Raw genomic sequence first — 12033 nt, forward strand, 5'->3', positions numbered from 1 at the left:
AGGGAAAAAAAATATAATCCATATCAAACTAGAGAAAGTTGAATTTACATCCGTTTTTCAGTAACTACATGTTCATGAAAATTAAAAGCATTAAAAAGTCATAAAAGGATATAAAGCTGAAGAATATGTAAGTTGCTAAACATCAAAAATCCGAAACTACTCGCTTCATGCTATTCAGAAATCATCAAAATACACATCTACTACTTCACACTATCTTTCTGCTTTTGGAATTCCAATGTCATAAAAACTAAACTTGTCTGCTTGAGGAAAGTGCACCTGATTCTGAAGGCTCGACATGGGCGGCTGATTACGTGATTGTGGCAACATTGTTTGCAGCGGCATAGAGGCATCAAAATGGTTGAGCCGTACATTATCCGGTACCAGGAATTGAGGGTTAGCAGCATAGGGCAATCCTGAAAAGCTTGGAATATGATTAAGAATACCTCTGCCACCAAATTGATTGCTGAAATTCTGATTGTTCGACATTTTCGCCATCACATCCTCCATTACATTTGAATTTAGCGACATCCCCTGATTCTGGAAATACATTGGAACTTGAACATCCAATGGCTTCGGAGCAAACAATTGCAATTGCAAGTTATTTGAGCTGCTGCTACTGCTGTTATTGTCCATCAAATTTCGACCAGATATGGTTGAATGAGTATCAGGGAAAAGTTGAAAGTTTGAATTCAACGGGATCATATACGGATTCTGCCAATATATAGGAGGAATTTGAACATCCTTCATCAGGTCCGGAAAACCCTGAAAGTTGTGAGTATCATAGACCATTCTTGGCGCTAACATTTCAATTCGATCATTCTGATTTGCTTGGAATGAGTTCAATCGTTGATCAGCCGCTTCAATTCTATTTTCTAATAAAGTAACAAGTAGTCGTAATTCATCTTCAGACGAACTATCCAACCGAACATTCCATGACGGGAACTTAGCTTGGAAAACCTGCTTATGCAACTTAAAAATCTCTGCATCAAGTTTCTTCTTCTTTTCCGAAAAATAATCAGAAACAGAATAGCATCTTTTCGCTTGATCAGTTTCCTTATACTTGCCGATAATATTTCTAGCTTCATCAGAATTGAGCGGCCAGACAGCGTCGGGCTTGTTGGAATATTGATTTTTCAGTTTCGGTCCGAAAATGACTAAACAAGCTTCAACACCACAGAGAATTGAGAATTCTGAAACCTTTTTCTCTAAACTTTTCTTTCTTTTCTGATACGTAAGCATTCGCGTACTCTCCTTCTTTATCAATTCCATCTTTATTCTGCTATGACCCATTGCTTTGATCTACCAACACAAAACAACAGATTATATATCTTCTCTCCAATAAAAAAACATATATCTTTCGAGATCGAATCAATTAAAAATTTACACTAGTTCTTCATTTAATCACATTATTGTTTGTATCCAAGTCTACATAATTCAAGAGACAAAATATTCCATAATTAAGTAATCAATCAATGCAGTGCGAACATGCCAGATCATCGAGTTTAGTTTCGAATTTTCTCGAATTTCCTTTCATATTCGATTTAATGAAATTCCATGAACTTAAGAAAGAATCAATCAATTTTCTTGCATGCATAATCTAATGCTAAAATGTAAATTCGACCGGGCAGTCTCGGGTTCGATTCTCTTTCACCATTAATAATCAAGAAACCAATTCAGACAAATAATAAATCACTGACAGTAATTAAATAGGGAATCGATCAAACATACCAAAAAGAACACAAACAGTAATAAATTAAAGCTATGAGTTAATCAAACAAAGGGTTTCAAAAGTAGAAGGTTTGATTAAATTGTTACGTTACTATGAATACAAGTGGTAAGTAGCAGATTACCTAAGGCGTAAATGGAGTTCAAACACAACAATGGAGATTTTGTAATGACAAATTTGGGTGGACGAGCTTTGTTTTTATATAGGAACAAGAAATATAATAAGGAACAAGGCATTGATTGCTGGATTTCAAGAAAGATTTTCTCTTGTTCGTAATGGAAACTAACCGATTTGTCAAGTTTTTATTTTCTTGAACATTTGATTGTTCTTGTTTTAGGAAATAAAATATGAGGGGGAATCTCCTATTTAATGAAGAATCGAAAGAAAACAAAAGTTACTGTGTGTTTAAAATGTTACCGTCTTATGCTATTAAAATATTATGAAACACGGAAACTTCGACAAAGTTGCGTATCCCGTTTCGGAAAGGTTTCAGAAACCGGAAACTCTCAGAAACTCTCGGAAACTCATAAAGGAATGTTTCTGGTCGTTTCCTAAATAAAAATATTATATAATTATAAAAAAATCTAAAAAATCCTCAAAAAATAATTTTTATGAATCAATTATACACAATTTTTATTATTATTTTATCTATAATATAGCTTATTTTCTTATTTTTGTTGGATTTAATTATATTTGATTTATTTTATTAATTGGTATAAATATATAAATAAAATTTAATATATATGTACCATTTTATGATTTCTAATATTATAAATATATCCTTATATTTTTATTATTTATACGTTTTTTTCACGTTTCGTTTCCTTCATTTTAAAAGTTCGCCGTTTCGTGTCGTTTCCGTTTCCGTACTACATAGTGTGTCAGCCACCTATGGCACTCCTTTGGTTCCAAGTCAAATCGGTCGAACTGGCTATCCGGTTTAAATATGGCCATCATCCCCAACATGTCATCTTCCACAAATGGGTTCTGAATCAAAAGATTTGGAGATGGCATACGAAGACAGGATCAGCAATTTACCAAATGAAATTCAATGTGAAATATTGTCACGTCTCTCAACAAAAGATGCCGCCACAACCAGCGTTTTGTCAAGGTGCTGGAGACACAAATGGACCGCTCTCGCCGATCTAGATCTACACACTCCACGCACTGTTAATCTCAAACCATTCCTGGATTTCGTTAGCAGGGCTCTGGCGGTTCGCTCATTCCCATCCATCAAAAGATTTAGACTTCAAATGGACGGAGATTGTCCAAGTTCAAGCTTAAAGTCATGGATTGAAGCTGCGGTTCGTTATAAAATTGAGGAGCTGCATCTTTGCATCAAACAAGGAGGCATTCCAGTTCCCGGTCATCTTTTCAGGTGCGGATCTGTAAAGGTTTTGAAGCTTCAGGGACGTGGCTGTTATATTGATAAGAATTATTTTCCAGAAACTATATGTATGCCGAATCTCAAGATCCTTCATCTTCAAGGAATTGAGTATCCAGGTGATTCTACCATAGGTATACTGTTATCGTGTTTATTTAATCTACAAGAATTGATTATCTATAGATTAATGGACTATAATAATAAGTGTAAGACTATCCATATACAGTCTGGTTCATTGAAAATTATCAAGCTTCACATGTGGAGTGGATGCTACATGAAAAACACTAGGGTTGTCGTCGATGCGCCGAAACTTGAATTTCTTGAGCTTTTAAGTCTTCACTGTCTAATAGTTGACATGAAGGCTAATTCATGCTCAATAGTTCATGTGGCTTTGTATCTTAATTCATATCTCTCCTATCACCCTAAAGATGCCGCTATTCGATCCGCTGCTCTTCAATTTATCTCCAATATTTCTAGTACTGTTAAAGTCTTAACCTTGTCTCCAGACATTCTTCAGGTTATCATCTTTTGTCCTTTCGCTATTTCTCGTTTTCATGTAATGTAGTGATAATTGATCTAACTAATTTTCAGGATATTTTTGATGCATCCAGCAAAAATGTGCCTTCTTTTCCTAACTTGAATCACTTGGTGCTGAGAACTTTCCAAAGTGGCATGTCAAATTTGCTTCATATGCTCAGAATTTTACCAAATTTAAAAGTTCTTGCACTCAATAAGGTTAGTACTATCATCTGTATCTATATGAGTCTAAATTACATGTTTTTCGGCAAGCTATGTTAGCCGCATTTTCTATTTCTGTTAAATACTATTGCAACAATTTTGAAACTGCTACTAAACTGGTGTAGTCATTCCCACTTTATGTGTGTTCCTCTACAAATTACTTGTTGCTATTCAATGTCGAACTATGTTAACATCAACCCCAATAATTAATCTCTTTTCCCAGGTTCATAAACATTTTTTTCCATCGGAATATTGGGATGATGAACAAAATGTTGTGCCCCAGTGCTTGAACTCATCCATCGAAAGGTTTGAATTTAAGGGATACTCAGGCTGTTCAGGAGATGTGAAAATTCTAGAATACATCGTGAGAAACGCAAAGGCGTTAAAGGAATTTAACGTCTTAGCGTTTTCTTCTGACGATTCTGAGGAACCATTCAAATAAGAGCTTTTAAACAAGTTATCAGTATTGCCAAAGACATGTCAAGTTAAAATTGAACATTCTATGTGATCTCAGTTTTAAAATTAATTATTTTAACTTTTGTTAGTTTCTCGTATTTATAAACAATCAAACTCTTTTCCATTTGAATTATAAAACTTTTTACTGTCCGAATCCGAACTGCTTAAAGGAACAAACTTGTAGATCCACAGCTTTGGACCCAAAGGTTGCTCTTATTCGAATGGGCACTAGAGAAAGGTACAATGTATTTTGACTTTATATTTTTAATTATACAGTGCTTTAATTCAATTGGGTGTATCGTAATTTAATTGCTTTTGATCTCTGAAATTTCTCTTTTTCTCTATAGCACAATCCTGCCTTCTTGATGAATTTATAAATTGATCTTTAGCTCTCACTTTCATGTATCAGTTGTTCGAATAATGCTGCTAAACTGTGTTCCTAGCTTATGTCTATGATATAAAGGTATGTGCTTGTCAAGTGATTGCTATTTGCGATAGTTTCGAGTTTTGAATTTCTACCAAAAATGTGAATTCATACTGAAAATCTTTTAGAATAAGATGGCGTAAGAATGTTCACCACTGTCTCATAACTTTAACCTTGTGATGACTAATTTTATCCTTCTAGTCTAAATTTTCCCCAGTTTGATTATTTTCCCAAATCTTTTGGATCTTGATATGCTTAACGACGTCAACAAGCAGTGACAGAAGGATAATAATTCAATGGTACAAGAGATTATAAGGCTTGAAAACTGGCAATCTTGGGTTGATATGTTTCAGATTAAGCTATTAGCTAATAACATGAGAGAAAGCTTGATTCTTGAAGCGACAGATTGTGTTATTATTGAATATTTGATGCACAGCTGGAAAGCTTGGAACTAACTCAAGGTGGAAGATCTTCCTTTATTTTTTGAGTTTTGCAGGAATTTTGGCGTTTTTAACGCAATGGAAGACCTAAGGGGACGTTTTGGTATCCCAATTTGGATTTGGTATTCAAATTTGAAAAATTTACGTTTAGGAATAGGTTTCCCTTTTTAATGTGCTTTCTACTGTTTTTAGGGCTCCGTTTCTTTATTTTTCATCTCTTAAAATAGACTAAAATATTGTCATCTCTATTTTCATTCTCGTTTTTTTCGTTAACCTGGCCTCCTTTCCTCTATCTTCGTCCATCAACACCATTATCCAATCCTCCGATCACCAATTTCCTCTCCCTCCAATGATGTTGAAGTGTTCGTTGTTGTGATATGCTTTATGTTCTCGGATTCTTGTTTGATCTCGCGTCAACACCAACTTAGTCACTGAAATTGTAAGTAACAACTTTATGAGTGTCTTTGGGGCATATACTATTTTTGGGGTGATTGTGTTGTTATAAAGTGATATACTTTTTTTTTATTTTTATTTTATTTTACTTTTGCTTCTATTATTTTAAGTTAGATGAGATATGTTGTGGTAAGGAATTAAATAAGAATTGTTGCACCCATTGTATTTGTTATTGTGCTAAAATGACTAAAAAAAAAGCTCCTCCATGTTTTTTTTTAATTTTTTTTTAAAAAAAAAATTGAAACTGGATTTTAAAATTAAAGTATGGTATTAGGTTGAAATGAAATTAATTAGTCTGAATATTTTATTTGTTTTATGTAAATTTTTTTACGGTTTTTTATTTTTTAAAAAATATTGATAATTAATATAAATTAAATTATTATTAGTTGAATTTTTTTAAAGAAGAAGGTGTTTTTGTATAATTAATAATATTAACGTATAATTAGAATATATGCTAAAAATGAAGGATTATTTTAAACTCTTTTTCAAATGAAAAGAGGTCAATTTAATACCTCGAGGGTAAAGGCGAAATATAATAACAACATCAAAGGTATATGTGATAGTTTTCCTAAATCAGGGTATAAACGAAATAAAGATTAAAGGTGGGGATTTTTTTAAGTAATTAAGCCTTTAACTAATTAGTGGCTTTGCATCAGTACTGATTAGAGGTGACAAATGGGTGATTTTGGATGGGCTTCTTTGGATTTGGCAATTTTGGCTCATAATTTTTTTGAGTAATTTTGGATTAGGTAATTGTGAGTTGGGTTGGGTCATGAAAGCTCCAAAAAAAATCCAAAATATTTGAAATTCATACTTTGAGATGAAAAAAACAAAATTAAAAATCAAATTGGAATTTCTAAAAAAAAGAAATTTTTTTCAAAATAAAAAAGTCAATTTCTTTTCTCGAAAAAAATTATTTTTTAAAAAATTTTGAGAGAATTTTTTTTTTAAAAAAAACAATTATTTAGATAAATAAATTGTACAACTTTTGAATATTATTTTTGAAATTTAAAATGTATTTATTATTTTAAAAAATTCAAACACTCTTGAATTTAAAAATTATTTGGACCAAAATTTATCTATTGGGTCATTCTTATAAAATTATTAAGAAGATTACACATTTAACTAAAATATAAAAATATTTACAAATTCTAAGTTAACACGAAAAACATACAAAAAATACATCATCATTTCAACTTTTTTATATTTGTATTCTCTGTGTCTAACGAAATTAGAATTTTATTCTGATTAATTTCATATGTAACTTGACCACCACATTTCTCTCTTTCTACTTTTTTTCTCTCTGCATCTGACAAGTCTTACAATTGTGCAGACCACAAATTTCTTTTTCATTTGTTCAAACATCCAATTTTTAACATTCAATTTTTTTTTATTCTTCGAATTAAGTGCAAATGTGCAGATTACAAATTGGTATTAAATTTAACATTTCTTTTTAATTTGTTCAAATATTCAATTTCTTCCGTTTCCTTTTATTATTTGTTCTTTAAATTAATTATAAAAATGTAATTAAAATATTAATTTTTTTAATTAATTTCAAATATGTGCTACTATTTATTCTATATTTTATTATATTAATAGCAGCTTTAAAAATTTATATAAACTGAATAAAATAATTAAAATTTGATAAATTATATTTCTAACATACATATTCTAATTATAATGATAATAATAAATTATTATTTTATTATCATAATTTTATCATAATTGTATCATAATATTTAGATAATCCTATCATATTCTTTTGCATTAATTTTACATAATTTTACAAAATTAGATAACATTTCATAATATTATTATATTTTTATCATAACTTTAGCATAAAATTATTATAACTTTATTTATCATAATTTTTGCATAACTTATTTTACGTAGTTTATAAATAATTAGATTATATTTTCATAACAGTATCATAATATTATCACAATCTTATCATAATATTATGACAGTCTTGTTTAGGGGTGAGCGAAATATCCGACCAACCGGTTTAACCGACCAAACCGATGATTTTTGGCCGGTTTAGTTCGGTTATAAATATTATTTCGGTCGGTTCGGTGACAAATTAGGAATTTTTAGTTTTCGATTTTTTGTTCGGTTTGATACACAAATACCTAAAACTTATTTTATACGTGTTAACTAATACTCTGCATTTCATGTTATATAACAATTAACCTAAAAACCTAATTTACAGTTGCTGCTCTTATTAAATTTCTCCCACTTAGCCGCTGCCGGTGCTCATCCTTTCTTGCATCATCAGTTTGTCCCTGATACTTTCCTTTCTAGCATCAATTTGTTGCCGGCATCTTTTCTTTCTCATTACTTCCATCAATTTGTGCTGTTTTCTATCAATTTGAACTTTAATGGATAAAGGATTCCTCTAGTGGTGCAAAGAAGACTTTTCATAGCCATATAAGGCTTTTGTATCAATTTGAACTTCAACAGATAAAGGATTCTTCTAGTGGTGTAAAGAAGGCTTTTCATAGCCATATAAGGCTTCAATTTACATAATTTATCATTCTTAGGATTTCTCTAATGGTTGCATTATGACGATCTACAGGTCTTCGTGACGAGCTTATGGATGATATGGAATGATCGAAACAACATTGTGTTTTCAAATCCCAGGCAACCGGGTCAACTTTTGTTTCGCAGCGTGAATGAACTATGTGCTCGTGCTGAGCAGCAGAACTCACAAAGAGTTCACGCTGATCCTGCATGGCAGGCCCCCCTCCCAACGTTATTAAGGTTAATATGGATGCAGCCATGGCAGTTCATAGGAATGTGGCGGTCATCAGTGCTGTTTGCAGGGATAGTTCGGGTGCAGTGGTGAAATGTGGAGTGTCTACGTTGCATGGTATTAGTGATGTTGAATTATCTGAGACTTATGCGATCCGGCTGGGGTTGCAAATGGCCGCCTCTTTGCAAGTCACAGATGCTTTTGCTGTTATCTCCCGTATCCAGCAGCCGAACTCAGCTATTGATAATATTCAGTTGATTGTGGAAGACTGTTTAGCTATAGCAAGGGATTTTCATGTTGTCTTTCGTCATGTTCGTAGGAATTGCAACTATGTTGCTCATGCCCTCGCCAAATAGGGTATCTTTATCGGAAAAAATTGTATGTTTGACGGTGAAATTACTTTCCCGATCAACGAACTTATCGTTCATATTTAACCAATAAAAATCTTGTTTCCTCTCAAAAAAAATATCTTGTAAGAATTTAGCATACCTAGCCGTTTGAAGTATTTTTTTTATTTTTGTTTCATTTGCTACCATCAACGGTGGATAAATTTGTTTTCTTGATTATTAATAGCAGCCAATTTCAATTTCAGTTTCAATTTTATTTTCATATTTTAGGATTTTTGTATAAAACAAATTTCATCGTTTACGATTTAAACGCATTATTTTAAACGTGACATCGAACATTCCAAATTTTTCATCCAAAATTCTAGTACCGTTTCAAACATTTTCTTTTGCATAAAAGGACATTGTTTTAGTCGTTTTGAATAACTAAAACAACATTAAATAAGATATTTGGACTGTAAAATGCTTAAAAATGAAGGTCAAATAATAAAAAATGTTAAATCTTTCATGAAAGTTTCACAAAAATTCAAACCTTTCAATTTTATCTAATTTGTCCTCAAATAAAATCAGATCATACAAAAAAATGGCGGCAAGCAAGAAATGACAGATGGTAGGAGAGATTCGTTTTTTTTTTAAATTGTAACTTTTTTTTTTTTAAATTTTATGTGATGTTTTAATTTTTAAATTTATTATGTGTAATAAAAATTAGAGAAAATCACAAAAATACAAGAAAAAAGTCCACCATTTTCATTAATTACAAGCTATTATGAAAACATTTCATCTATACCATTTCTCATAAAAAAAATTTCACTAGTACCACCTTGGTGCACCAATACAACAAGTGCACCAGATAGTTATCTGACCCGCGCATGACGCGCGGGTCAGTTCATGAATTGCACCCAATTCAGTAATGAATTGGGTCCAATTCATATTGTATCCAATTCAGCTTCTACTGAATTGGATTACATCCAACTTTTTTTATACTTTAATAAAACAAATAATTTATTTATGCATTTATTTTACATCCAAATTTTTCTTATGTATTTATCTAATATTTGAATTTTAAAATATTAATTTTAATTTGATATTTAAAAATATATATATATATATATATTTAATCTTAAAATTATAAAATATAAAACATAAAAATATACAAAATGATACAGTTTTAAAAAACATAATTTTATAAATTATTTTTCAGCTACATTATTGATAAATACTGAACTCGAGTCTGATGCATAAATAATTTATTTATCATATGTATAATTATATATTAGAGATGTATATATCATGTGTAAATTATATATCAGTGATGTATTTATAAAGTACATTTTAAAAAATGTATCTATCATGTATAAAAAAAATGTATCTAGCATGTATAAAAAAATGTATCGAATATGTATAAATATAAATGAACCAATCGAATTAGTTAGTTGATTCAATTATATCGATAAAAATTAAAAACAATTAATTAATTCGTTTAATTAAACTCCAATATCACAACATATAATTCATTTCTCGATAAAAAATTTTGAAAAAAATAAATTATTCCACCTGTGCATCGTCTATTTATTAAAATTTTCAAATAATAAATTAATATATTTGATATCATATAACTATAATTTATACATGCTATCTATCATGTATTTATTTAAATATATTTAAAAATATATCTATCGTGTATAAATTATGTATCAGCAATGTATCTATTACGTACATTTACAAAATGTATCTATCATGTATAAATTATGTATCATCGATGTATATTAAGTACATTTAAAACATGTAACTATCATGTTTAATTTATTTATTTTATATAAATATCACGTATAAATTATGTATCGACAATGTATCACATATGTATCGGAAATGCATCAAATATATGTCGGAGATGTATCAAATATTTATCGAATATTTTGCGCTTCTACTCGCCTTTTTCCTTCTTTCCACCTAGAGCTTCCGGTCAAACCATAAAAACAAACCAATCAAATATATATAAAACAATAATATTTGGTTCATTTTAATTAGTAATATTACATATATGTTTAAGCTTTTCTAAATATAAAATAGAACCAATCTAATTAGTCAGTTAATTCAATTAATGTATCAAATGTGTATCTATCATGTATATATTGTGTATCAGAGATGTATTAAAAATATATTCGAATTTCAATTAAATGTATCAAAGGTGTATCAAAAATGTATCGGAGATGTAACAAATATATGTCAAAGATGTATCAAATTATGTACCAGAGAAATTAAATATGTACCAAACATGTATCGAAGAAGTATCAAATATGTATTGGAGAAGTGTCAAATATATAAATGAACCGATGGAATTAGTCAATTGATTCAATTAAATCGATAAAAATAAAGATAAAATATGTAGTGGAAATGTATTTGAAATATATCAGAGATGTATCCAATATTTATCAATTATGTATAGTTCGATTATGTATTAAAAATGTATCAAATATATATCGGAGGTGTATCGAATATGTATCAGAAATGTATCAAATATCTATCAAAAACTTGATACTTTCTCGATACAAAATTTTGGAAATCCATAAATAAATGTATAAATTATGTATCAGATATGTATCCATTAAATAAATTTTAAAAATGTACCTATCATGTAGCGGAAATGTATCAAATATGTATAAAAGAGATATATGCAATATATATAAAAATATTTCGACACATCTCAAAAATGTATCAAATAAGTATAAAAAATATATGTAATAAAATGTATAAAAAAATAAGAAAATAAGTTCGAACAATCATATATTTATCAAATATATATATATATATATATATATATATATATATATATATATATATATATATATCGGAAAAATATTATTATATAATATATGAGAGACGTATCAAATATATATCGGAGATATAAATAAAAAAAGATTAATATATTTGTATTTTTAAAACTAAAATTAAAATTAATATTTTTAAAATTTAAATATAATAAGTAAATTTTATGTATTTAATATATAAATATATAATTTATAATAAAAAAACAAAAAATTATATCAGGTGCACCAAAAGGTGCACCTGAAATTTGCTAGGAATGACCCGCGCATCATAGGCGGGTCATTCATTATAACAGGTGCACCAAATGGTGCACCTTAAAATTGCTGAAATAAATGACAGTGGTGTACGTGTATATGGTGATATAATGAGGGCTTTTTTGGTCTTAACATATGTGATTTGGTGGACATGTGTTGGCTTGGGAGAAAGGTGGTGTTGGTTGAAAATTAATAATGGAAGTTGGTATTTTATGAAAGAAAAATTGTAATAAAGT

General features: G+C 29.6%; 3 protein-coding genes across 6 annotated transcripts; 2 read left to right on the forward strand and 1 right to left on the reverse strand.

Annotated features, from left to right (window-relative positions):
* Nucleotides 1-7: 7 nt before the first annotated feature.
* Nucleotides 8-2092, reverse strand: LOC126682253 (floral homeotic protein GLOBOSA-like). Its single transcript, XM_050377859.2, has 2 exons — nucleotides 1851-2092; nucleotides 8-1299 (listed from the first exon to the last, which is right to left on the reverse strand). Exon 2 carries the CDS (start codon nucleotides 1288-1290, stop codon nucleotides 211-213), a length of 1080 nt encoding a protein of 359 aa, XP_050233816.1. The 5' UTR covers nucleotides 1291-1299; nucleotides 1851-2092; the 3' UTR covers nucleotides 8-210.
* A 537-nt stretch (nucleotides 2093-2629) lies between these two features.
* On the forward strand, nucleotides 2630-5693 carry LOC126680033 (F-box/FBD/LRR-repeat protein At1g16930-like). 4 transcript variants are annotated; one of them, XR_008790866.1, is made up of 5 exons: nucleotides 2630-3627; nucleotides 3702-3845; nucleotides 4072-4352; nucleotides 4489-4542; nucleotides 4714-5693. XR_008790866.1 is itself a non-coding variant. In XM_050375068.2 (3 exons), exons 1-3 carry the CDS (start codon nucleotides 2707-2709, stop codon nucleotides 4288-4290), a joined length of 1284 nt encoding a protein of 427 aa, XP_050231025.1. In that variant the 5' UTR covers nucleotides 2630-2706; the 3' UTR covers nucleotides 4291-5693. The 4 variants fall into 4 exon arrangements, 1 of the variants encoding a protein (XP_050231025.1); XR_007641030.2 differs by having other exon boundaries at nucleotides 4072-4542; XR_008790867.1 differs by having other exon boundaries at nucleotides 4489-5693.
* LOC130015613 (uncharacterized) lies at nucleotides 5518-8895 on the forward strand. Its single transcript, XM_056106054.1, has 2 exons — nucleotides 5518-5607; nucleotides 8197-8895. The coding sequence occupies exon 2, from the start codon at nucleotides 8352-8354 to the stop codon at nucleotides 8727-8729; it is 378 nt and encodes a 125-aa protein (XP_055962029.1). The 5' UTR covers nucleotides 5518-5607; nucleotides 8197-8351; the 3' UTR covers nucleotides 8730-8895.
* The last annotated feature ends 3138 nt before the right edge of the window (nucleotides 8896-12033 follow it).

The sequence above is a fragment of the Mercurialis annua genome, linkage group LG5 (genome assembly GCF_937616625.2).
Source record: "Mercurialis annua linkage group LG5, ddMerAnnu1.2, whole genome shotgun sequence".
In the NCBI taxonomy this organism is placed as follows: domain Eukaryota; kingdom Viridiplantae; phylum Streptophyta; class Magnoliopsida; order Malpighiales; family Euphorbiaceae; genus Mercurialis; species Mercurialis annua.